This window comes from Siphateles boraxobius, unplaced genomic scaffold, assembly GCF_051911475.1.
Source record: "Siphateles boraxobius isolate OS27281-9 unplaced genomic scaffold, OSU_SipBor_1 259, whole genome shotgun sequence".
Lineage (NCBI taxonomy): Eukaryota > Metazoa > Chordata > Actinopteri > Cypriniformes > Leuciscidae > Siphateles > Siphateles boraxobius.
In genome coordinates, this window is record NW_027508875.1 from 176,167 (window position 1) to 203,662 (window position 27,496).

General features: G+C 37.0%; 1 protein-coding gene across 1 annotated transcript in view; it reads left to right on the forward strand.

Moving 5' to 3' along the window:
• brinp1 (bone morphogenetic protein/retinoic acid inducible neural-specific 1) overlaps window positions 1-23,772 on the forward strand; it is a 161,666-nt gene extending 137,894 nt beyond the window's left edge. The window contains exons 6-7 of the mRNA XM_077244036.1: window positions 1,771-1,993; window positions 20,696-23,772. Coding sequence (XP_077100151.1) covers window positions 1,771-1,993; window positions 20,696-21,836 — 1,364 coding nt within the window. The 3' untranslated portion in view covers window positions 21,837-23,772. The remainder of the gene's footprint in view (window positions 1-1,770; window positions 1,994-20,695) is intronic.
• Window positions 23,773-27,496: the final 3,724 nt, after the last annotated feature.

The following is a 27,496-nucleotide window of genomic DNA, read 5'->3' on the forward strand; positions in this document are numbered from 1 at the left end:
AATCGATGCATCGTTAACTTTTATGCCGAATCGGTGAACCTTATCCAAGTGACCAGCCGTTACGCTGCGGCGCCTGGGGAGCGAATAGGGATTCGGTCGTTTACTGCCGGTACTGGAATCGAACCAGCAACCTTTGGGTTTCCAGTCGGCCATGACTGCTCCTATAAAAATGTTTCCTCATGTTGCATTTGCCTCTCCGTTTCCCTGGGGATCAGGAGAGCAAGTGCTCACCGCCTCGTACCCTCTGAGTCCACAGAGAAAACCTCCTTCAGTGAGGATGTTCTCAGCTTGATGTGCAGAAAAGAGACTTCATTGAGAGATTCTGCTGGCCACATTCGGTCCAGATCTTCCGATGAGGAACTATCCAGCCTTTTCTCCTCTTTGTTAAGCAGAGGAGATCTCGCAGACCTGTTCTGCACTTGAGCATTAACTTTATTTGACTCCTTTACTACAATAATACACTTTCCTCATCATTATTCAGTGGAGGATTTTGTTCAAGTTAAATGCATTTTAAAGCTAAATGCATGAATCTGGAGAACTTTAAGAGATCAGAATTAAGAGCTCCATTAAAAAGTCTGTTCCTGGCCTTTTAAACCCCTTTCCCCAAACATCCCATTTTGGCAAGTGGAGCATAAATGACATACCCAAAATACAAAGGTTTCTGCTCATAAGTCATTCTGAATAGACACAAAACCAACATACATTTAAAAAGCCAAAACTTGAGAGTTTACAGTTCAAGACTCAAACTGTGTTCAGATATATGGAGATATATAAGCTCAAAAATCTAAATATTAAGAATATTTTTTAAATGTATAAAAATATAATGTGGCGGTGGTGTAGCAACTTAGAAACACAATGAAGCTGAAGCTGAAGTCATGCTTCATTTCAAATCTGAGGATGTTTTTAAAACTATGAATTTTATTAAATATTTTCTAAGAGCATGTCATGTGTTTTCAGAGAGGGCTAATAAAAGACTAATGACATATTTTATTCCCCTGTAAACACCTTCCTGCAGTCTATTGTCCATATCTGGTGTAGCAACCTGCCCAATTCATGTTTCTATTGTTCTCACTCGACAAGCTTTCACACTTCTGCCGGCATGTTGTTCAAAAATGAAACCAAAGCAGTCTTCATAATATTTAATACGATGAAATAACTTGAACAGGGTTTCATTTTTAAATGTCATTACCCTGTCCACACAGGGTAGTGGTTAATGTTATTAATGTTAACTAGTCAAATGGCTATTTAGTCATTAATTAAATTCAATTAAATTCACATTTATTTCACAATACACATCGTTTCAAAGCAGCTTCACAGAAAATGCATGAGTCCACATTACAATTTACAGTAATCTGTTATCAGAGGTAACTGTCAAAGTTATGTATTTCAGAAAAGGTACATGAACAAAATCACAGTTAGCAAAAAACTGATTAATTTAAACAATGTAATAATTTAACTCATTGAATATCCTATTTCACTTGGAAATTGAAACGTTACGCAAGTAAAATGCATGTCGACTGGCTTTGCATGATGATTTTTAAAGACACTGAAAGATTTGAAACATGGAAATCGTTTGGAATTCTGGAGGCTCTGTAAGTAATAGTATCATCAGTGTTTGTGGTTAAAATCAATCCTTGTCCGTAAAAGTCAATATTTTTCTCCATCACTCTGAACAGGTTTCACCCACAAAGTATCAATATGTGGTTTATGTGGATATGCTTTTGCCCTCCATTATATGAGCACCTGTCTCTCTCTGTGCTTCTCTCCTAGATGAGTTTAAGTCTTTTCTGAAACGGTTGCCCGCGACCCATTTCCTACCAGTGAGCAGTGTGCACCTGCTGTGGGGCAGCGACTGGGACCTCCAGAACCGGTACCGGCTCTTGCAGAGTTCTCTCGAGGTCCAGAGAGTGAAGATCCAGCGCACGGCCCGCAAACTCTTCGGTCTGAGCATCCGCTGCCACCACAACCCCAACCACCAGACGCCCAGAGAGAGGTGAGAGACCTGGTGTTCCCTTACTGGAGAATACAGCATCATAGTCCAACAACTGCGCACGTTATGCCTGGTTCAGATTACACCATTTTGGCACGATCTGTTTAACGCATGGTGTCGCGGGTATTCGTAAATGACAACAGGCGTTGGGACGCAAGATTTGATCGTTTCATCTCGTATAGTGTGTTATAGTGGACGACAACCGAAGCCACCACATCACCATAAAAAGACTAGCATGTTTCATTATTTTTCCGGTCCTCCACGACGGGTTCCATCAAGAGTGAGTGTGTGTGTGTGCGAGTGAGTGCGTTTGTGTGTGTGAGTGTGCATGTGTCTGTGTTTAAGAGAGCGTGAGCGAGTGTGCATGTGTCTGTGTTTGAGAGAGTGTGAGCGAGTGTGCATGTGTCTGTGTTTGAGAGAGTGTGAGTGAGTGTGCATGTGTCTGTGTTTGAGAGAGTGTGAGCGAGTGATTTTGAGTGAGTGTGTGAAAAAATGGTGTAATCTGACAATGACTATTGTAACAGAAAAAAAATATTGTGTAATCTGACAGTGACTATCGTAACAAACAAAAATATCGTGTAATCTGACACAGTGATTATCGTAACAGAAAAAAAGTGTAATCTGACAGTGACTATCGTAACAGACAATAAAATTGTGTAATCTGACAGTGACTATCGTAACAGACAAAACAATCGTGTAATCTGACACAGTGACTATCGTAACAGACAAAACAATTGTGTAATTTGACAGTGACTATCGTAAAACAAAACAATCGTGTAATCTGACAGTGACTATCGTAACAGACAAAAAAAATCGTGTAATCTGATAGTGACTATCGTAACAGACAAAAAATTTGTGTAATCTGACACAGTGACTATCATAACAGACAAAACAATCGTGTAATCTGACACAGTGACTATCGTAACAGACAAAAAAAATTGTGTAATCTGACACAGTGACTATCGTAACAGACAAAACAATCGTGTAATCTGACACAGTGACTATCGTAACAGACAAAACAATCGTGTAATCTGACACAGTGACTATCGTAACAGACAAAACAATTGTGTAATCTGACACAGTGACTATCGTAACAGACAAAACAATCGTGTAATCTGACAGTGACTATCGTAACAGACAAAAAAATTGTGTAATCTGACAGTGACTATTGTAAGAGACAAAACAATCGTGTAGTCTGACACAGTGACTATCGTAACAGACAAAAATATTGTGTAATCTGACACAGTGACTATCGTAACAGACCAAAAAAAATTGTGTAATCTGACAGTGACTATCGTAACAGACTAAAAATCGTGTAATCTGACAGTGACAATCATGTCAGACAAAACAATCATGTAATCTGACACAGTGACTATCATAACAGACAAAATAATTGTGTAATCTGACAGCGACTATCGTAACAGACAAAAAAATTTGTGTAATCTGACACAGTGACTATCGTAACAGACAAAAACATTTTGTAATCTGACACAGTGACTATCGTAACAGACAAAACAATCGTGTAATCTGACACAGTGACTATCGTAACAGACAAAAAATTGTGTAATCTGACAGTGACAATCGTAACAGACAAAAAAATCGTCTAATCTGACAGTGACTATCGTAACAGAAAAAAAATTGTGTAATCTGACACAGTGACTATCGTAACAGACAAAAAAATCGTCTAATCTGACAGTGACTATCGTAACAGAAAAAAAATCGTGTAATCTGACACAGTGACTATCGTAACAGACAAAATAATCGTGTAATCTGACAGTGACTATCGTAACAGACAAAAAAATTGTGTAATCTGACAGTGACTATCGTAACAGCCCAAAAAAATCGTGTAATATGACACAGTGACTATCGTAACAGACAAAAATTTGTGTAATCTGACAGTGACTATCGTAACAGACAAAACAATCGTGTAATCTGACAGTGGCTATCGTAACAGACAAACAAATTGTGTAATCTGACAGTGACTATCGTAACAGACAAAACAATCGCGTAATCTGACACAGTGACTATCGTAACAGACAAAAAAATTGTGTAATCTGACACAGTGACTACCGTAACAGACAAAACAATCGTGTAATCTGACACAGTGACTATCGTAACAGACAAAAAAATTGTGTAATCTGACATTGACTATCGTAACAGACATAAAAAATTGTTTAATCTGACACAGTGACTATCGTAACAGACAAACAAATTGTTTAATCTGACACAGTGACTATCGTAACAGACAAAACAATTGTGTAATCTGACACAGTGACTATCGTAACAGACAAAAACATTTTGTAATCTGACACAGTGACTATCGTAACAGACAAGCAATCGTGTAATCTGACACAGTGACTATCGTAACAGACAAAAAAATTGTGTAATCTGACAGTGACTATTGTAAGAGACAAAACAATCGTGTAATCTGACAGTGACTATCGTAACAGACAAAAAAATTGTGTAATCTGACACAGTGACTATCGTAACAGACCAAAAAAAATTGTGTAATCTGACAGTGACTATCGTAACAGACAAAAAATCGTGTAATCTGACAGTGACAATCATGTCAGACAAAACAATCATGTTAATCTGACACAGTGACTATCATAACAGACAAAATAATTGTGTAATATGACAGCGACTATCGTAACAGACAAAAAAAATTGTGTAATCTGACACAGTGACTATCGTAACAGACAAAAACATTTTGTAATCTGACACAGTGACTATTGTAACAGACAAAACAATCGTGTAATCTGACACAGTGACTATCGTAACAGACAAAAAATTGTGTAATCTGACAGTGACAATCGTAACAGACAAAAAAATCGTCTAATCTGACAGTGACTATCGTAACAGAAAAAAAATCGTGTAATCTGACACAGTGACTATCGTAACAGACAAAAAAATCGTGTAATCTGACAGTGACTATCGTAACAGACAAAAAATTGTGTAATCTGACAGTGACTATCGTAACAGCCCAAAAAAATCGTGTAATATGACACAGTGACTATCGTAACAGACAAAAATTTGTGTAATCTGACAGTGACTATCGTAACAGACAAAACAATCGTGTAATCTGACAGTGGCTATCGTAACAGACAAACAAATTGTGTAATCTGACAGTGACTATCGTAACAGACAAAACAATCGCGTAATCTGACACAGTGGCTATCGTAACAGACAAAAAAATTTTGTAATCTGACACAGTGACTACCGTAACAGACAAAACAATCGTGTAATCTGACACAGTGACTATCGTAACAGACAAAAAAATTGTGTAATCTGACATTGACTATCGTAACAGACAAACAAATTGTGTAATCTGACACAGTGACTATCGTAACAGACAAAACAATTGTGTAATCTGACACAGTGACTATCGTAACAGACAAAAACATTTTGTAATCTGACACAGTGACTATCGTAACAGACAAAACAATCGTGTAATCTGACACAGTGACTATCGTAACAGACAAAACAATCATGTAATCTGACACAGTGACTATCGTAACAGACAAAATAATTGTGTAATCTGACAGCGACTATCGTAACAGACAAAAAAATTGTGTAATCTGACACAGTGACTATCGTAACAGACAAAAACATTTTGTAATCTGACACAGTGACTATCGTAACAGACAAAACAATCGTGTAATCTGACACAGTGACTATTGTAACAGACAAAAATTTTTATAATCTGACAGTGACAATCGTAACAGACAAAAAAATCGTCTAATCTGACAGTGACTATCGTAACAGACAAAAAAAATCGTGTAATCTGACACAGTGACTATCGTAACAGACAAAAAAATCGTGTAATCTGACAGTGACTATCGTAACAGACAAAAAAATTGTGTAACCTGACAGTGACTATCGTAACAGCCCAAAAAAATCGTGTAATATGACACAGTGACTATCGTAACAGACAAAAATTTGTGTAATCTGACAGTGACTATCGTAACAGACAAAACAATCGTGTAATCTGACAGTGGCTATCGTAACAGTCAAACAAATTGTGTAATCTGACAGTGACTATCGTAACAGACAAAACAATCGTGTAATCTGACACAGTGACTATCGTAACAGACAAAAAAATTGTGTAATCTGACACAGTGACTACCGTAACAGACAAAACAATCGTGTAATCTGACACAGTGACTATCGTAACAGACAAAAAAATTGTGTAATCTGACATTGACTATCGTAACAGACATAAAAAATTGTGTAATCTGACACAGTGACTATCGTAACAGACAAAACAATCATGTAATCTGACACAGTGACTATCGTAACAGACAAAAAAATTGTCGACTGCAAAGATAAATTTGATGATGCTGACTCGCCATCCTCGCAGTAGTGAACGCGCCTATAGAGAGAAATGCACACTTCATACGAATTAACCTATAGCCTACATAAGCAGAGAGCAGCCCATTTCTGCTCGTTTTTAATTATTTTGTTTAAAAGTACACATTTCAAGCTTTCTATAGATATACTTATCATGTATGTGAGGCAAGTAACTTATACGCTGAGTTTCGTTGATTAATAAGACGCGCTCCAGTTCACGTGCCCGCGCCTCCGTGTCCTGTATATCTACTATTTGTGCTTCTTATTTATTATTCCAGGCAATTTGTTGATAAAACATTGATAAAAATGAAGATACAATTTATACTAAACGAAATTCACTTTGAAGAAAGGCTTTCTACAAAACAAAACTTGATAAGTGGTCAAAATCATGTCTGAGCCATACCAAATGTTTTCCGATATATTGGGCATCTTATGATCATATCTGACTCATCTTATGCGGTTCCCTTTTCATATAACCAACATAGATGAAATAAATTTTAAAAAAACATTATAATGTGAAACTTAAATATAAAAAGTATGTTTAGTTTTTTTTTGTTTAACTTATATTTAAGCGTCACACTGCTCCACTTTGCTCATGTGCTCTGGTGTGTAGCCTATAGCCTTTACATGCATGTGTGCGTGATGTGATGGAGGGGTGCGATTCTCGAATATTAATTGAATAATACCCAGCGATCTTCGAATATTAATTTGCTTGAAATGCCCATCCCTACTGGTAACATATCACACCTTTTCCGTTGGATGCTTCAGTTTTAGCGCAGCTAACCAAAAACGTCTACTCTCTGGTATTGAATGTAGCTGATACGAACCGGACATAGGCATTCTCTCCTTTTTATCTTATGCTCAAAGCACCCAGTTTCTAAAAAGTTTTTTTTTTAATCTTTTTTGAATTGCTAAAACAACCAACAACAGCACATGTAGAGCCTGAACTCATTCTCTCACTGATAATACAGTACGAACCGGAAGTAGGCAACCGGAGTCGTCATCATGCCGGCGCCCATTGTTTAGAGCAGAATAAGGTGGATAGTAACAGACAAAAAAAAATCTTGTAATCTGACCCAGTGACTGTCGTTACAGACAAAACAATCTTGTAATCTGACACAGTGACTATAGTAACAGACAAAAAAATCGTGTATTCTGAACCAGGCATTAGAGATCAACAGTAGCTTTCAACAAGCATTTCCCCATTCATTTTCTCCATAGGGATTTCAGCAGATTATTGATTTAAACCAACCAGCTCCCGATCACAAAATTACAAGAGTTTATTCCTAGATAAAAAGTATTTGAGAAAACAAAAAATATCAAAGGTACATGTAGTCTTTTTTGGATCCCCTTAAATAAGTATCCCAGCTGGGGCAGTCGTTGCCTAATGGTCAGAGAGTCGACACATGACACTTGAAATGAATGCTTACAAAATATTCAGGATAGTGCAAAAAGAGTGATTCTGTACTGTAGTGTCAATGTGTCATGCAAAGAAAAGGGATTGCTTCAAACAAATATGTCTCAAATATACACTTTAATCAAACTATCATAACAGTGTAATTTGAATGACCTCATCTGTTGACATGAGGCTGGTGAATTGCAGAGCTGGTGCAAACATCCACATCTCTGTGATCAGATGCTTTCTGAACATAACTTACATATTTTTTTTTTATTTTTTTTTGCCAGAACGTTCCCTGTTAGCTGTGGTACAGTTGATATTGATAAATAAAAGTGCTGTTTCCAGACTGTACTGAAATTAAAGAGTGCAGTGTCAAAAGTATTGCCCTGAATGTAGACAAATAAAGTCATCTGTCCATTAACTGGATTGATCATATGCACACTCAGGAAATGCACATAAAACAAACTCTAAAATAAACTCTAAAGATGTTTATACTGTTAAGCAGCACGAGAGCATCAGCTGTCACTAATGTGGAAGTGGCTCACCCACGCTCCAATGGCGGCTTTGACAAGGTCTGTGCTGAAGCGTTATCAAAGCCGAGCAGAGCATAGTCTGAGCTCTGTAGGGCTCACATCAAGCATGTTTGATGGCAAGAGCACAGGGAGAGTGTGTGTGTGTGAGAGAACGACAGATAGAATGGAATACAGAATGAAATAGACTATTTTAATTCCAGGTAAGTTGTTATCGGTTCAGCGTAGTGTGCCAATAAACAAAATTCCCTGTGATTTTCCTGGCTAGTTCGTTAAACACTGGACTTCAAAGTAGAGAGTCTATTTCTGTTTATGTGCAAGGCTATATCCATACTTCAAAGTCAAAACAGCTAGTTTAGCTAACTGATAACAGTGCACCAAATTAGCATCCTATTTGAATAAACTAAGCAGCAGGGTAACAATTCGTCACGGTAAACAATCTCTGGGGGAATGCAATCCTCATGGTTATACACCTCGTCTTCAATTAACTCTTTAAATAGAAACATACTTTACTCAAGCATGTGTGCAATTCTGTTGAACATGCTTAATGTATGCAATTACTGTGGCGGTAACAAATCTTAGTACTCAAACATCCTTAAAAATGTCTGGTCCATTAAACCAAATGTGTTGTTGTCCATGGGTGCTTTTGAAAAGCTTCCAAACCTTTACATCGTGTATCTCTTCAATGTTAATCCAAGTTTTTGTCCTCATCAGCCACAACTGACAGTGGATTACATTTGAGAAACGGTTTCTATTTATGTGACCTTGTGGCTGTTACAACAACATACAAAGTTTGACAATGATAATATCAGGTACTGATTATGTGCTTTATTTAATGTTAAAATAATTTATTTTGAGTTTGAATATCATTAATAGCCGTACTGAAAACGACAATAGATTATTCACCTCAGATCTTGAAAATAAGTGAAAGGAAACAAGAACGTTTAAACAGGGAACAATTAAGTCTATACCATAACAAAGATTGTTTATGTCAGTCAGTATGCATTTTTAATAGTGTTAAAATAGTGTATTTTTTATGATTTTTGATTGATTGATCGATGACATGAACCGATGATGATTGTCTAATGTATCATCTGATCTTGGGCCAGTTTTATAATATAGTGTAGGTTAATTTTTTTATTAATTAAATGAAGTTTAATACTTGAAAAAGGAAAATGATACTTAATTGCTTCTACTTGACCTAGTTTGTCAAGCCTGCCTAATAACACACAACAAAAATACAAATTAATAAACACATTTGACAAAAGAAAATCATATTTCATGGTATGTATACCTATAGCTCCCCAAGTAATGCTGATAATGCAACACATTCTTTGTATTGTAAATAGCTGTTTTGAATAGAAATCATAAAATCGACAGGGCCATTTGTGTTCATTAAGTCCTACCCTACTTTTTCTCCGGTTACAATCTAGTTTCTCTCATTAAAGAAGGGTTTCGGAACCATGTTTCATTCTGTTCAGATCATCACAAACTTTCAGCTGCAAGTATACTGTCACTGGTTAAGCATGTGAAAAGTTTGCAGCTGTAAGCATAGGCTGAAAACTTGTCGAGACGGTTGTTTCTGTTATTCCTGCCAACCGTTGGTTTCGGGAAAGACACGCCATTACATCCCATATGACAACCCAGGAAACATACGCATTCAAAATGTGAAACCTATGACTGAAAACAGACGATTGATGCATACAGATATAGAAGAGTTAGAGCGATTTGAATGCACGTATATAATTTGGTGTATTACTTATACTAATCATAATATACAATTCTTCCACCAAGGAACATACTTCTTCAGCAACTGTATGCATTGTAACTGTATCTTCTCAGATTGATGTAGAATTCATTAATACAGCATTCATTGAATTATGTTTATAACTCATTCTTAGCATCTGAGCTCAGATCAGCGCTATAATGGCATACATTCCCGAGATGTTGTTGTGCTATCTGTGCTGTCACTCAGCACGTCGAGTCTGTCTCCACTGACCTGCTCTCTGGCCTGAAGGCCCTGATGAAGAAAGATGGCTGCTCGCTTGAGGAAGAGTTCCTCGTTGCTCATTATTAGCAGAAAACTGCCTCCATCCGCCCCATAGACTCCAGAGACAGAAGTTAACTAACTCCATTCTGCAGTTTGATAGCACACCAATTATCTAGAGTAAGAAAACCTAATTTGGCTCCAAACTTTGGTTACTTGTGATTACTGCCAAGTTTTCCCAGAAAGTTCCTACTTACAAGTTCGGAAGTCTTTATTATGATGATACTTAATGTGTTTTTGGGCTTTAATGGGCTTTTTAGTGCTACTGCGAAATAATAATGTTGCCATTAAGTTAGGCTATAAAAACGTTATTTTGTATTGTTCTCTGGATGTTCAAAAAAAAATTTTTTGTTTTTTTTCCTTATGTGGACGTTAGATGAACATTCCATTTCAACATTCTTCAAACATTGGGAATGCTACTTTTGAAGGTTCTCTGGACATTCTGAAACAAGTAGTAACATTTTTAAAAAAAAATGTTAGATGAATATCCAACTGAGAGGTTTCAGAGAAAAAAAAATTTTGTGCTAAAGTTTCGATAACATTATTAAAGACTAGATAACATTCTACGTAACTGGAGGAATTTTTGTTCATAACCTTGACAGAACGTTAGCCAAAGAATGTTCGTTCTTAGCTGAGAGTTTTAGAATGCATTTGATTATATATTGTAACACATTTATTCTTCAGGATAAACATCTTGAGATGCATCATCTCGTTTTCAAGGAGGTCCTAATGCACACAAATTAGACAACACAAGACAAAACAATAACAACTATAATCACCTCATTCAAAACGACAAACACACCACTACAACATTAACACATAAAAAATTAATAAATATTTACTTAGCTTATGATATATATCATCTAAAGCAATCTAAAGCAAAGAAACATTTGTTATCCTCATAAAAACATCATAAACTCTAAACATAAAACAAAGTCAAAGATCATATATTCAAAGGTAAATTATTCCAATCTGCAGGAGCCTTACACCTAAAGGCTTTCTTCCCAAAAACTTTCTTAACTAAAGGAGTAAGACAAAAAAGTGAAGAAGAATGTCATAATTGATATGATGATTGATATTCTTCTGGTGTCACAAAGAATGATGTGAAATTTTGTTTTGTTTCTGAAACACACACACACACACACACACACACACACACACACACACACACACACACACACACACACACACACACACACACACACACACACACACAAATGAAACAACAGAACACATTAAACTGCATTGACGAAATAGAAAAAGCCAGTATCTCAAATAAAATGCATTTTTTCCCTCTGGTAACTACGTTGATGTGTGCTCATCTGGTGAACGCGATCGCTCTGACATTGTTTGAGTGCAGCATATGTTTGATAAGTCGATTACGCCCCTGGATCTATTTTAAGTGCAGATCTTCAGTATATACCGTGATAGAGTAGTGAGATATTCCCTCTCGCCCGCTCTTGATGAAATAGTGCCGACGCACAAGGTCTGTCTGTGGAACAGCTCAGCTTTAACCTCGTCTTTCTCAATTATTGGCCTTTTGCAAATCGTGCAGTTTCTACTTTTAGGGAAGCATCTCAAAGTCAGCTGCTGTTTATTCCTGGTAGAATAAAAAGCTGATGCAAGTTTTACATGTATATTTTGGCTTTACTGTTGCTCCTTCCTGTGTAGAGTCCAAGATCAGGTAACCTTAAAAATGTACCGTTGTCTAAAATTCCCAATAAGAGATATTTTAAGGCCATTTCCACTCGTGATTCGATTGCTTAGTTCAAATCCAAGATTGATATCTCACTTCCTCTTGCTTTTATATTTCTCTCATAAATCATACATTTGGGTTGGAAACACAGTATTGCAAACAGTCCTACTGCAGGTAACAACTCCAATGATGCCCTTTTCACTCTGTTATTGAACGATTTGTCCTCTTGGATTTACCACCAAATCTTTACACTCACAGAACAGCACTTGCAGTTTTAAAAGCGTCACAAGAGGCAAAAATAATGTGAGCTGTGTTTCGAAGGCAGTTTATTTGGAGACAAGCAGCTATGAGCAATATTCTATAAAAAGTGTCACCGAGAGCATGAAAATGTGCAAATTATACATCGTTAATCATGGTGGATTGCTTTCATACCATACTGGAGTTCACATGAACCAAGAAATTAGACAAAGAGCGCAAAAATAACTTTGTGGGTGCAATGAAAATGTATCAAATAATTAGTTTTTCCATAATAAAAGGATAAAATTAGACATTTACTGAACAATCAATATGATTTTTTTTTTTTTTATACAAAACGGGGTACACTTCATTTTAAATGCTGGAGTAAAAGCCAAATACAGTTTATTGTGTCGTCAAAATACCAATAATGACCAGAAAAAAAAAAAAAAAGTTTTGCATAATGCAAGACTTTTAGTTATGAACAAGCCCAAAAATACACTGGTACTCTTATTCTAAAACATCAATAGCTCATTTAAAGAGATGAGGGAGATAAAACATGCACGCTTACAAACATCTACAACATTACAACACTGTTATAGTTCATCAAGAGTAGATCATACACAATCTATGGACATACATGCATTTATTGATTGCAAACTTCTCTGAGTGGGGCGATCATGAAGTGTTTTTACTTTAGGCTGAATGGCGATTTCTGTTTTCCGGCTACAAATTTAACACTTCTTTAGATGATGATTGAGACTTATGTTATAGGCTAAGATATTTAAGATTTTGATGACCTTAAATTTCAATAAGCGCACAAATATGGAAGATAATAAAGACTCAATTAACTGATCAGGGGTGTGTTTCCCAAAAGCATCATTAGCCAACAATGTTCGCAAGTTCAGTCGTTATCATCAGTTCAACGAGTCTGTGTTTCCCGAAACCATTGTTCCCACGAACATTCACAAACAGCATCGCAGAGTCGTGTGTTTGTAACGACAGATCTCGAGCTGTGGTTAGAAGAAGAGTTTCTTGTTTGCATGACATGTGGACTCAATAAACCCTAATCTTGAGTTAATAATAAGCAAGCTGACGTTCAGTACAATCTGTGTCTTTTATTTCGAATACATACAATGTCATTTACGTCTTTTAGTTTGTCAAGAGATTTAAAGCGTCATTTTTGAAGAGTGCGCATGTGTGAACGAGCTCTAGTGCGTAAGAACGAGACTGTGATTGAATCTGGAAATAAAGCAAAATAACTGAGGAAAATGAGAAATAGTCCTCAGATGAGATGTCCTTAATTTATAGCAAAACGTCTAGCATTTATTTGATCTCAAAAAGTTTCATTAAAAGCTGTTATTTCTCCACCACATGCGTGACATCATAAACCAACGTGGTTGAACGACCAATTTGTGACAATATAGTTTTGGGAAACAGTCGTGACTATAGTGTATTTCTACATCGATGCATCGTACTATAGTAGTGAAGCAGCGAGTTACGGCGTTGTACAGGATCTGTGTTAAAAGGCACCAAAGGCTCTTGTATGAATCACACACACATTTGCAGATATAAACACCTTTTGATGCTTGGCCTGATACACTGCTCTGGCCCGAGCCGGCGCTGAAGTGACGGATACATTCACGCCTCGGGGACTTCTGTGCCATTTGACGAGAGAACGCATCGCAAACGCCACTCTGATATTTAATCAAATCAAACGATGCAATTAAATGAGTAACCAAACCATGCTGCCCATTTCATTTTATGCCAAGCCACAAAATTACGCTTCCATGCTTGTTGTAATTAATGGATGTTTGTTGTTAAGCTGATAAACCACGACTGTGAGATGATGCACATTTTTAGGGAAGAAAAATACATTATTTACCCCCACACAGAACACAGACAGGGCAGTTATGTAATGCGGCTTTATGTTCATATGCTTTGCATAATGTGAAATATAGTGCCAGTCTGTGAAGGAGACTCTAAATATTCCCATTGCATAGGTAATGAGCAAAAACATTTCATGCATATGTTTGGCATTTTAAAGCAGCTGTTTTCTGCAGTAACCAACAATTCTGCATAAAATAACACTTCTGAAGATGTTTGCTGTGCAGAACTAAACCACAGTGCTTGGGTGTTGTGGATGTTTGCCAAGATGTTGCTTTATCAGTTGTAGAAACTTTGTGAGACGAGTTATCGTCAGCGCAATGTTGAATTTAACACACATGAAAACGAGGCTGTCAGGCACAGTCTTTAATGCCTTTTTTTGTCTACTATTTTCTTTTCTTTTTCTGGAAAGACTGCTGAACATTTAGTATGCTGTTAAACAACAGTACGATCCATGTAACGCTTTTTAAAGTCCCCCTATGGTGAAAATCCAGCTTTTTATGTTGTCAATTACCCCTTTTCCACCAAAAAAGAACTGGTTCGGAACTGGTTTGGAACTGGTTCAAAGTTAGTTCGGAGTTGGTTCAACTTGCGAACCTTCTCAGAACCGGTTTGTTTTCCCACTGACTAGATCGCCCAGCGAACGACGTGGTTACGTCACTGTGTACGTCGCCATACAGAAACGATAGCAAGTACATTATTTTGGGATTATCTCTAACTTGTGTACCATGAAGGCTTTAAAAACAATTGAAATAAGTAAGTCTTTTAATATTTCCCTTTGATATGTAATCATTTCTGATTAGTTATGTACCTCTGTCTTGTGTCTTTTTTTCTTTCCGTTTATTTGTTCTATATTTTGACTGTTTTCTTCTTTGCTTACATAATGTTTTCAATAAAAAAATAAAATTTAAAAAAAGCTAGAAACGCTTGCGCCAACTTCAAGCATAATAATTACAATGGTGGACTACATCGTGTTTCTGCAAATTTTTCTCCTGGCTTTGCGGTCAGAAAATATGTTTAGGACACATCTAAACCCGCCTCCAGCCCCGCCGTAAGCATGACACGGTGGTAAAAGAACGGTTCTCTGGTTCTAGTCCAGCAAAGAGTTGGTGCCGCTTTGGAACCAGTTTTCCTGCCCGAGAACCGGTTCTTTGGCTGTCGAAACACAAAGAACCGGTTCGCGAGTAGGCACCGGCTCCGAACCGGCTCTCAAAATGCTTTGGTGGAAAAGGGGTAAATGTGGTGTTTTTAATATGCTTTAAGAAAAACCATGTGTAAATTCATAAGTCGACAGCATTGCTGAGTATTTTCTCCTTAAGGCGAGACACGGGAGGCAAAAACATTGTTTTTTTTTTCACTGGTCAATTTTGAGATTTTGGGATATTTGTCTTCAATAACGTCTTCTTTCAGGCTTGTGGTTAAAAAAAGTCAGAAATACACATTTAGGTCTTTATTTTACTACACTTTGTCTGTTTGCGACTGTAGATTTCTCATAAATTCATCAAAGTTGTCGTTATAAATCATCCCGCTGCTCCGCGATCGCGATCTGCACCCTGTCATCACACACCGTTAGAAAGCTCTCTCTCTCCTGAACAATACTGCCGGATCCAAATACGAATACGGTAATTTCCTTTTTATCAGCAACCAATCATGAAACTAAAAGGGGGGATTTAACTCTAAATGCGCAATCTTATTGGCTGATGCTAAATCTTTAAAGCACTTTTTCTCAAAATGACTTTTCTATCGTACTCAAAGTCCGAAATCTCCAGTTCAGTAGCATCTATATACACTAAACTTCCCAGTCTTGTACCTAGTTATATTATGAAGACATCTACAGAGGGATTTGTAAATATATTATTCCTAGCCTGATTTATATAACATTTTATTCCAAAAAACATGGCGAAAATAATTTTTTAAGGCTATTGACAGTATACAAAAGTAGATATCCATAAATCCCTCTGTAATTTTTTTCCCATCTAATATGTAAACACAATGAAAAAAGAATTTGAACCTGGCTTTATTCAATACTCAGATTTCGTTTTTTTAAATATATGCAAATTAGTGCATATTTAATTAGATAATGCCTAATTTACATATTTAAACATTAAACTACAGAAAACTTGTTATACATTTTTTTTCTCTGTAGGTGATCAGCTGGGAAAGTTTCATGGTGATATCTGCTAGCTAAAAAATATATCCTATTCACCTGTAGTGTCTCGCCTTAAACTGCAGTGAATCAAAGACAGGGTTTGAAATTGCTGGTGTTTCTGACGTCACAAACTACCTTGTAATCAATCAAATCAACGTGTGATCGTCAACGAGTGGATCTCTGAGTGAGTGAGTGAGTGAGTGAGTGAGTGGAGGCGGAGCTCATTTGCATATTCATAGAACCGCGAATACTAAACGAGGCAAGAGTGTTGAGTTACATTCAAACTATTTCAAGGCATTTTTTCAAGGAAAAAACATTTAAATTGTAATTTTGGTGATCCAAGATGAGTTCAAAGGGATAAAATGATTGACTACAGGGGAACTTTAAGTCTGTCCCTCTCAGCCTTGTTTTCATTCCGGTCTGAGGTTTGTTGGTTGAGCTTGGTGTAATGCCAACACAGAGATATCTGAAAGGTTGCAGAATCGCTTGCAGTATCTTTAATTGAATAAAATAAATGAAGCAGATATACAGGCCTCCCCCTCACTCTGTATGGCTTACTCTACTCTCTACTCATCCATCATCCACTAGAACAGAAATTGCAATGATGTACGTCACACGGTTTTTGCAACAGAGCGCTCTGATGCCCCATTACAAACATGAGGATGTGACAACAAACAGTATTCTTTTCCGTCGTCTCCATTTCATCCCCCATGGCGAACTCAAGTCAGCCACTTGTTTCAGCTAAACAAATAATAGTGCAAAATAAAACCAGCAAGCCACTATTGGTAAAGGCATTTAGGGAATACAACATATGGGAGTCTGAATGCATAAAGCTTGCTTATTGCAAGTAAATATGAAATAATACAATATTAAATTCCACAGGCGAGTTGACTGTGCATTGCTTCAAATTGAATGGGACTCATCTTAAGCTTTTTATTGGTCAAGTAATCTGGAGCGAACTGAAAATCAAATAACGTCTGGCTTGGAATATATCTTTATATATATATAGATTGAATGCCACAAGATGCTTATTTTATAGGTTTACCATTTAATTTCCCTATTGATCGTTTTTGAAAACTCCATTGCTTTCAATTTGCATTACACATCTAGTTTTAGAAACGTGTTTGTATTTCAAAAACTTTTATATAATTAGTCACACTTCCACTGGGTTTCTACAGGAATGCATAATTTACATTGCCTGGCAATAATATTTGTTTTTTTTTTAGTTTATTTATTTATTTGATATGGACATAACAACAGCATTGGACGAACCAGATACCTTGTTTTCAGTGTTATAGCAAAATTGCTAAAACTTGTCCATAGGAGACAACACATGTCACCAATCACAACACAAAAAAGTAAAGTAAAAATAAATACAGTAGTAACAAAGATTAGCAATACAAAACATCACTATACATGTTATACAGCATTAGCATGTGTGCAGCTTTGACTTGACTTTAGCCACTGTTTTAGACCTCTATCGAAGCTGGGCATGTCTGTCTGCAATTTTAAGTAGTAATATTATCGATTCAACTGAACTGACACTATCAGATGACAACTGAATTTGAACGTAGTTGAGTTGAATAATGGCACTTATGTTATTTAGAGCTGCTTCCCAGATTTCAAATGCATGTTAAAAAGTTTTCCCATTAAGTTATGAAAATGTAATTTCTGATCGTTCTCTGAACATTCAAAACGTCCAGTTTTGTAAATGGTTTATGTGAAACATTCCATATCATTCTTCCAATATTATGGAAACGTTACATTTGATCCAACAAAAGTAGTAACATTGAAAAAAAAAAACACTAGACGTGTTTTGAGAACATTATTATAGACCATGGGTTCTCAAAATCTACGTTCAAAGGTCTAAATCTGAATTTTCATCAATGTCAAACGTCCGGAACTATTGGTTATTACACAACTTATTTTTAATAAACATGCATAACAAATCAACACTCATTTTATGAAGCAAAAAAAAATGTATTCATTCATACGAAGACTTTAGCTGTCGTAGTTTTGCTGTACGTGCCTCTGTATTTTGTGGATATTGCCGTTCAAAATGTCTGTTTTGTTTCATAATGTCGTTTGACATTTCCACTCTTCACAACTCCAACTGTCTCGCTACAAATCAAACAGAATGGCTTTGTGCCGGGTTGAGGCTAAATGAACGCATAGCTCTCTGTCCAATCTTCTTTGAAAACTCTATTTTCTTCGTCAACTTTTCTTTTCCTGGACATTGACATCCTCCACACCCATTCAAACCCATTCAAAAAACTAAACAAATGATTTTAACATACACTTATCAAAGTAGGAAATCTACACTTTTAATCCCTTACACACAATTAGTGCTCTTGAAATACGAAATGGAGGCGGGTCCGGATTGAATTCCCTCCGGGTCCGGATCCGGACCGGAGTTCTGACTTTGAAAAGTACTGTTATAGACCTGATAACTTTGAACGAATTTTCTATTAATGTTACTGGAAGAACTTTTGTTTATAAATTTGAGAGCTTGCCTGAACATTCCCTGTGAGCTCGGTTTATACCTGGAATTGAATTACTTTAATAGCAAATAATTACCACTTTAAGCAAATATTATCCATGAATCAAAGTGCCCATGTTACATGATATAACAACATTATCCTCCAAAATTTGGTTGAGGAGAGTTCTTAGTGTAGCATTGCCTTCGTGTCTCTTCAAGGGATCTCTAGTAGGAATATCTTTTATCCGACTCTGGGTTTATTAACATGTCATCATAAGCTTTAGCACTTTGTCTCCCAGAGAATCAACATTCAGGCATTGGTTTCTCCCCTCATGCAGCAGAGAAGCTCCAAAGGCTTTCAGAATGACGAGGCAAAGTGCCTGCGGGGAGAGAGGAGACGAGGTGTGCATTGGGAACATTTGACAGAATACATTATCCATTTTAGTGATTAGACTGTAACAAACGTCGGTAGGCTGAGGCGGGGGCTTTGTGCCTTCGGACTTGATGCTGCATTATTAACCCTGTGGTGCTCTTCAGGTCATATTTGACCGAAAAAGGTAACGCTTTTTATATTGTTATTTTATTTTATTTTTTTACTTAATCGGAATGGTGTGAAACTTGGTAAAGGTTTTTGGAACTTGCTATGTGAACACATACACAAATCATGGACATGAATCGAAAAGGTTAAGTGGTCCTGGAAAAAAAAAATATATATATTCACACTTGTGCTGCATTGGAAATGAATGGGAGATGAAAATAAGTAAAATCTTTTGGTACCTTTTTGCAGCCAAACAAAATCTCACTGAAAGTGTTTTTATCAAGCTCAAATTTGGAACACAATTTGTTTAGATTTATGGCTTTGATTTTCGTGCAGTTTTAGAGTAGAGCGCGTTTTTGAAAATGCAGATCCCATATAAAAATTACAAATAGTATTTTTAAGCATTGTTCATAACAATAAACATACAATTCTGTAACTTTTTGAGTTCACTTTTAAACTTTTTTCGTTTTGCTTCAGCAATATTTTTCCAAGTGTCGTCTTTAAAATGGAGATCAAACTTAAGTCAGTGGTTTAAAGCATTCAAGATTTACAGTTTAAGTTGGACATTTAATTTACAGGTCTCTGCTTAAAACATGAATAAACCTGATCTCACGGCAATTCGTACAATTTTTTTACGAGGTGGCTATTCGTATGAATTTGTACGAATGACCTACCCCTGACCAGCCCCTAAACCGACACGTCACTGGGGTTTAGACATCGTATGAAGTTGTGCAAGTGAGGTTGTGCAAATTCTTATGAATTGGTCATGATATAGAATTGGAATTAATGGATTGTAACTACTGCGTGAATATAATGTAGTACCATAAAATCCCCCCAAAATACAAAATATTAAATTAAAAAAAACTTAGTTTATCTTCCTTGACTGCATTGTTCTCTGTCTGCTTTCAGATTGGTGGCTGATATAAAAAGATAAAAGATACATAAATAAAATAAATAAAAAAATAAATAAAAAAATAAAAAAATAAAAAAATAAAAAAATAAATAAAAAATAAAAAAATAAAAAAATAAAAAAATAAAAAAATAAAAAAATAAAATAAAAAAATAAAATAAAATAAAATAAAATAAAATAAAATAAAACAAAACTTTGGTCAAATTTCGCCATGAGAAGAGCAACCACCAGCAGCCTTGACTGCATTGTTCTCTGTCTGCTTTCATATCGGTTCTACAGTGGCTGATATAAAAAATAAAAAAATAAAAAAAATAATCAATAAAATAAATAAATAAATAAAATAAAATAAAATAAATATAAAATAAAATAAAACAAAACTTCAGCCAAAATTCGCCATGTGAAGAGCACCAAGCCCAACCCCCATCCCCCCCCCCCCCCCCCCCCCACCACCTATCCTTGACTTCATTGTTCTCTGTCTGCTTTCAGATCGGTGCTCCAGTGGCTGAACCGCGTGCAGTCGTTCCTCTACTGCAACGAGAACGGCTTCTGGGGAGCGTTCCTGGAGAGCCAGCGCATGTGTGTGTGCCACACGGGTGCCACCCTGTGCCAGCGACCCATTCCCTGCGTGATCGGCGGGAACAACAGCTGTGCCATGTGCAGTCTAGCCAACATCTCCCAGTGCGGATCCTGCAACAAGGGCTACAAGCTTTACCGCGGCCGATGCGAACCGCAGAACGTGGACTCGGAGCGAAGTGAGCAGTTCATCAGCTTCGAAACGGACCTGGACTTCCAGGACCTGGAGCTCAAGTACCTGCTTCAGAAGATGGACTCGCGTCTCCACATCCACACCACATTCATCAGCAACGAGGTGCGCCTGGAGACCTTCTTCGACCCGCGCTGGCGCAAGAGAATGTCGCTAACGCTCAAGAGCAACAAGAACCGTATGGACTACCTGCATATGATCGTAGGCCTGTCAATGAAGATCTGCCAGATGCGAAACAGCAGCGTGGACCCGATGTTCTTCGTCTACGTGAACCCGTTCAGCGGGAGCCACTCGGAGGGATGGAGCATGCCGTTCGGAGAACACGGATACCCGCGCTGGGAGAAAGTGCGGATCCAGAACTCCCAGTGCTTTAACTGGACCCTTCTGTTGGGAAACCGATGGAAGACGTTTTTCGAGACGGTGCACATTTATCTCCGAAGCCGAGCCAAGGTGCCAACGGTCATGCGTAACGATACGGGTCAAGGCCCGGTGGACTTATCCGACCCCAACAAGCGTCAGATATACATCAAGATCTCAGATATACAGGTGTTTGGATACAGCTTGAGATTCAACGCGGATCTGTTGAGGAGCGCCGTCCAGCAGGTCAACCAGTCATACACGCAGGGAACCCAGTTCTACTCGTCCTCGTCCATCATGCTCCTGTTACTGGACATTCGGGAGAGGATTAATCGCCTGGCTCCTCCGGTGGCTCCTGGGAAACCTCAACTGGACCTGTTCTCCTGTATGCTGAAACATCGACTCAAGCTCAACAACAGCGAGATGATTCGCGTCAATCACGCCTTGGACATGTACAACACCGAAATCTTGAAACAATCAGACCACCTGACTACCAAACTTTGCTGAAAAATAACAACAACAGCTGGGAAGAAGAAGAAGAAGAAGAAGAAGAAGAAAAAGAAAAAGAAGAACAGAATATTTTCTTTCTCGGTTTGATTTGGAATCTTTTGCTTTGCTTTTTTTTTATTTTTATGTATTATTAACAACTTTGTAAGTGTTATTGTTAAACGAAAAACTAAAAGTACACTAGCTCACTACTAAAGGAAAACAACGACAACAAGAAAAACTAAAAAATTACTGTATCATATTTGTCAAAGCATGTCTGTCATTTTCCAAATTACGAGAAAAGATCACAAACTATTAAATCAAACATCCAGTGACACAGAGGCCTTGATTTTACTTTGAGGGAACAAAGGTACATCTTAAACTGCCATTCTTAACACGTTTTTAGAGATTTAACGTAAGGGCAGAACCAAAATAAGGAATTAATTTCAGACGCCACCATGATATTGTCATACATGTTTTATAAGGATTCATTGACTGTACTGTGACTTGTCCTTTCATAGAGAGCTTGGCAGTGAGTGAGTTCAGGCGTCCATCGTTTCTCACCGGATGTCCAGTTTTGTTGTCACTCGCCAGAAGAACTGAATCCTGTCCTGTGTTTTCAGATCGGCACTCTTGTTCTTCAGTGAGATTCGAGGTTTGAGTGGCTTCGGTGCCTGAGTGCAGTATCTATGGTTGAACATATTCAATTCATGCTATTTCGTACTGCTTCGCATAATGTACACGTTGTGATTGCTGATGTGTCGAGCTTTTTTGCAGCACCGTGAACAAAATTTGATCATTTCTCATTTCTTTAAGGGTCAGCATAAAGCCATACATTTCTCAGAGGGATGAAAAAAAAAAAGAAGAAAGAAAAAAGCTGGGCACATTTTGTGAGAAATGTCCTATAAATTGCTTTTGTATTTTTGTTTTACAGTCCTTTTCTAATGAAATATAGCACAGTGGTCTGAAAAAAAATAAATAAGAAAATGATATATATGTGCTGCGGGATTATGGCATGACATTGTAAAGCCATTGCATTTTCATTAACAGAGTGAATCCACAAGAACAGTATATTAAAGCTTCAAATATCTATGATGGTTTTAATCTCAAAATCTGCTTGTATACCAAATGTACACTTTACTTTTGTAATATTTCATTTGGGTTTTATATTCCTTGATGCAATTCAGGTTTAACTTTTTTGACATGTTGATTGATTAATCTTTAATCTAAAATCTTAGCGGGGGGTGGGGGGGATTTTTATTTTATTTATTTTATTTAACCTTCAAAAATTTATTTCTAGGATAGGGAGCATGCCATTATTTTTAGCATTAATTATTATAATTTGTATCATTATTATTCAATCTTATTAAGTGCCTGTTAGCTATCCCTTTAATGTTTTCCTTCACTTTTTATTTATTATTATTATTTATTATTTTTTAACAGGAATAATACTACATCTAAATCTAAACACATGCCACTTGGGAACAGGGCCAAAAGCTTTCTTGCTCTACTCTGCATGAATTGAAAATAACCTGGTTAACTTGGTTAATGAATTAGTTAAATGTGTATTATAAGTGTAAATACCTATTTTGTCTTGATATAGCCATGGAAACAAAAGCTCTTGTTAGATGACAGCAAACGAACCGCAACACCATTAACCCCCTCGAGCACAAGTTCTGTAAATATCGCAGGTCTCCCACATGATCATCACCAGCTGAAATGGATCTGATCCGAGCTCAATGTGTTAATGATCTACACGAGCACACACACACACTTCTGTTCCAGAAACCACGTACACCACCGTCTTACTATCCCATAGAACGCTCAGTGGGTTGAGAAACTGCTTTCAAGTACTTTCTGTAATTTCTGCTGTTCTGTTTAAATAACTATATCGGCTTTCTTCAAAATGAATGTTTCAAATAATAATCTATTTCTCATTAAAATGCTATATTCATAAGAAGGCCAATGCTTGTTTGTACCACACAAAAGCTTGACATTTTTCTGGAAAAAAATAAATGTACTAAAATGGATTTGAAACACATGTATTTTATGCTAAGTATACTACAAATACATTTACATTTATGTACTTAATATCCTGCAATTGTACTGTTGGTATACTAAATTGGTATACTTAAAGTCTGCTAAATTGGAACAACTAACTGTGTACTTAATGCACTTTAATTATCCAGAAATAGTGCAATTAAAGATATACTTAAATAATTTAGCTTGTGCTGAAGTGGAACTATTGCAAGAATACTTTAGGTTCACTTTAAATATATTGCATTTAAAGACTGCTATTATACAGAGATCATACTATCCTTATTAATAATGATATTCAATTAAATTAAATAATGATATACATTTTAGGCTTAATATAAAGAAATATGCATTGTGCACTAGAGACGTTTTCCAAATAAAGTTTAATAAAAATATTTAGTAAGTCTCAAGCGATATGTCAGTATATATGTTAATGGATTTGCAGTATACTTAGTCTGACATAAATTTATTTTAAATACATTTTTGTATAGTGTTTTTTTCCCACTAGGGCAGCTACAAAAATGTGTTTTAAAAACGTATTGCTATCTTTCCAATGAAGTTATGAAAATGTTATTTCTGAATGTTCTCTAAACGTCTCTAGTTATACGAGCGTTAAGGGAACATTCCATTTCATAATTTTCAAATATTATGGGAATGTTACTTTTGGATGTTCTCTGAATGTTCTGGGTTTTCTTTTTTGTACGTTTGAAAAACATTCCATGAATGATGTATAAATAATGCTTTGAGAACGTTGTTAAAGATCAGATAACACTGAATGAAAATGTTACTTGAAGAACGTTTGTTCATAAATTTGAGAGAACCTATGCTAGAACGTTATTAGCTATTAGCTGGGACGCCAGCATCTCTGCAAATTGAGTCCCTGTATTTTCTAATCTCAGCCTGTTTTCTGAGCAGACGCTACTTGTTTTCGAGCCTGACAGGTAAGGATGCCGTAGAAACACACTGAACGTGGGTTAAAGGACACACCGGTTGACAGAGGCATTCAGGTTCACAAACTTAGAACTTAGAAGAAAGTAACAGGAATCAAACACAATGCACATTTACACTGCTGAAGAACCCCAATGAGATGCACATTGGTAATGCAAATCCCACGTCAAAGAAGTTGTAGGAAATGTTATTTTAGAAAAAGCAAGTTATTAGCAATTAGAGATCTGTGAAGTTTTGTCCTTCTATATAATCTTATTCATATGAATTAATACTAAATTGCTGTAAAGAGGATCCACTGATGCCAAGTTGTATAGAGAACCCAAGTGCAGTTTATTTATCAATTAAACAAAACAAAAACATGGTGTGGCATGAAGCATGAAACAAAAGCATAAAACAAAAACCATGACATGACGCTTACCGACAGAGATTACACTGAAACTAAACTTGACAAGGACACATGGCAAACATGAGGGCTTAAATTCACAGACTAATGACAAGACGATTAACCAATGACAAGACACATGGCAGGATCACATGACAAACGGGGAATCACATGACAGACATGGAACATTACATGAACAAACCAAAACAGAGACAAGACCAAATCGTGACAATTGCCATCTCGTAAAATAGTTACGAAGCTAAAGCCTATAGTCCCAGCGCAGCAGCAGCGCCTCATACGCTTACCATTCAAATGGGAAACACACACATTGAGGAACAGCTATGTTCGTGCACAGCAGGGTAGTGAAATGTGAAAATAATCTAAAAGCTATAAATCAAACAGCTTATCCATAAATCGTATGGAATAACACTAACACTGGGAGAGCCGCGATCGGATTGGGTTAAAGTTACTCAGTCAGGGGTAGTAGGCCGTCGATTAACAAAATGCTGAAATATATTTTAAAGTATATCAGTGATCCTCCATCTTGTCTTTTATCCTCTTATTTTACGTTAAAATATATGCTTTATGAACAAAGAACTGTCATTATTTCCAAGCAATAGGTGTTTTTGTTAATCCTGTGGACATGTAGTTGTGAATGGGGTCTCCCACACTGCTGATCCACGCACATCATTTCTCCCCTTGGCTTTTAGATTTTCGGGAAGGAAAAAAATTCCACTCCGTCCAAACTTTTAGGATACCGGGTATCAGATTTGCACAATCCATACACACAACGGCATATTTCCCTCGCTCGAAAGCTTGCCAGACCTCCCGTGCCTAGTTACGGTTGCTAAGACATGATTGGCCAGTGGCGGTTTTCAGGCGTGGCTTGGCGAAGGGTCAATTGACATGGAACAATTATATACCGTGGTTTAATACTGACAGTTATGAGCAATAGCAACCACCACGAATTAGAAGTTGTCAAGGATCATTTTAACTCAATGGAGACAGAGAACTGGACGCACGTTCTTCACAAGCACTCAAAACATATCGACGTCAATTACATTTCCCCACATAACAGAAATAAGCCTCTCAACCCACCAAGGTCAAGTAAACCACGCTCTTCCCCTGCCAAGCCCAGTATCGATGTGTGGTGGGTAAACTGCAGACGGTGCGGTATTGTCCTTCCAGTGGCGTCCCATTACATGAAATGCTGATTAATGCTGGAGAACACAGCGGCTAATGAGGCGAATGAGTCTTTGTGTGTGAGCGAGTCCACCGCTTCACCCCAGCCCAAACCACTAGTGCTCTGCCAGGATATAATTACAATGTCCTAATAAATCACGATGCTTTGTGCTTAATGTTTCGTAAGCTCATTGCTAAGATTGCGAAAGCAATTGATATGGAGATGCACTCGACCGTCAACGCCAATTGACTTATTCAAACGGTCCAGGAACTTCATGCTATAGCAACTGTCCTTCTTTTAATAGCACTTTTACTTGTATATAGCCAATGAACATAAACTTTTGGTGTAATTTCATACTCCCCAAGAAAATCTCCCTCCAAAAACATTTCAAGAGAATCGTTCAAATTGGTATAGAAGCATGAAATTTGGCCAAAAAGGGTCACTTTTTGGAAAAAAGGCGTTGGCCACTCAAAAATTCAAAATGGCGGCAATTTTTTCAAGATGGCCGCCATTTCTCTTGAATCCTTACATCAATTTTTGGAAACAGTGGCAATGAACATAAGAAAGGAGGGAAGCCATCTTCAAAAATGTTTTCCGGCCACTTCCTTTTTCTAACAGTGGCCTTCCTCTCTGCACATTGCCGTGGTGGAGAGGCTTGTGTACTCCAATGAACCTGAGTGCTATGCCGGCGGGGAATTTATATCCCTGGCAAGTTTAATTAAGCCAGACAGGTCAAAGGAGAGGAGGCAGACAAAGCAGACATTATGACTATTTGACAGAAATGGTGGCCATCTTGAAAATGGTGGCCATCCTGAATTTTTGAGTGGCACATACCTTTTTCCAAAAGAGTGTTCCTTGAAGAGTATTTCTGCCCAATTGTAAGCTTGCATCACCATTTGAACAATTGAAATAATTCATATTTGACAGGAACGGTGGCCATCTTTAAAAATGGCAGCTATCTTGAATTTGTGAGGGACAAGCATCTTTTTCCATTAGCATTTCCTTTAGAGAGTATATGTATCAATATACAAATACAAAAAAATCAAAATTGTCAAAAATCAAATTTTCACCATCTTCAAAAATGGCCGCAATATAGAATTTTTGAGTGGCCAAAATAGTGGCCCTTAGAGA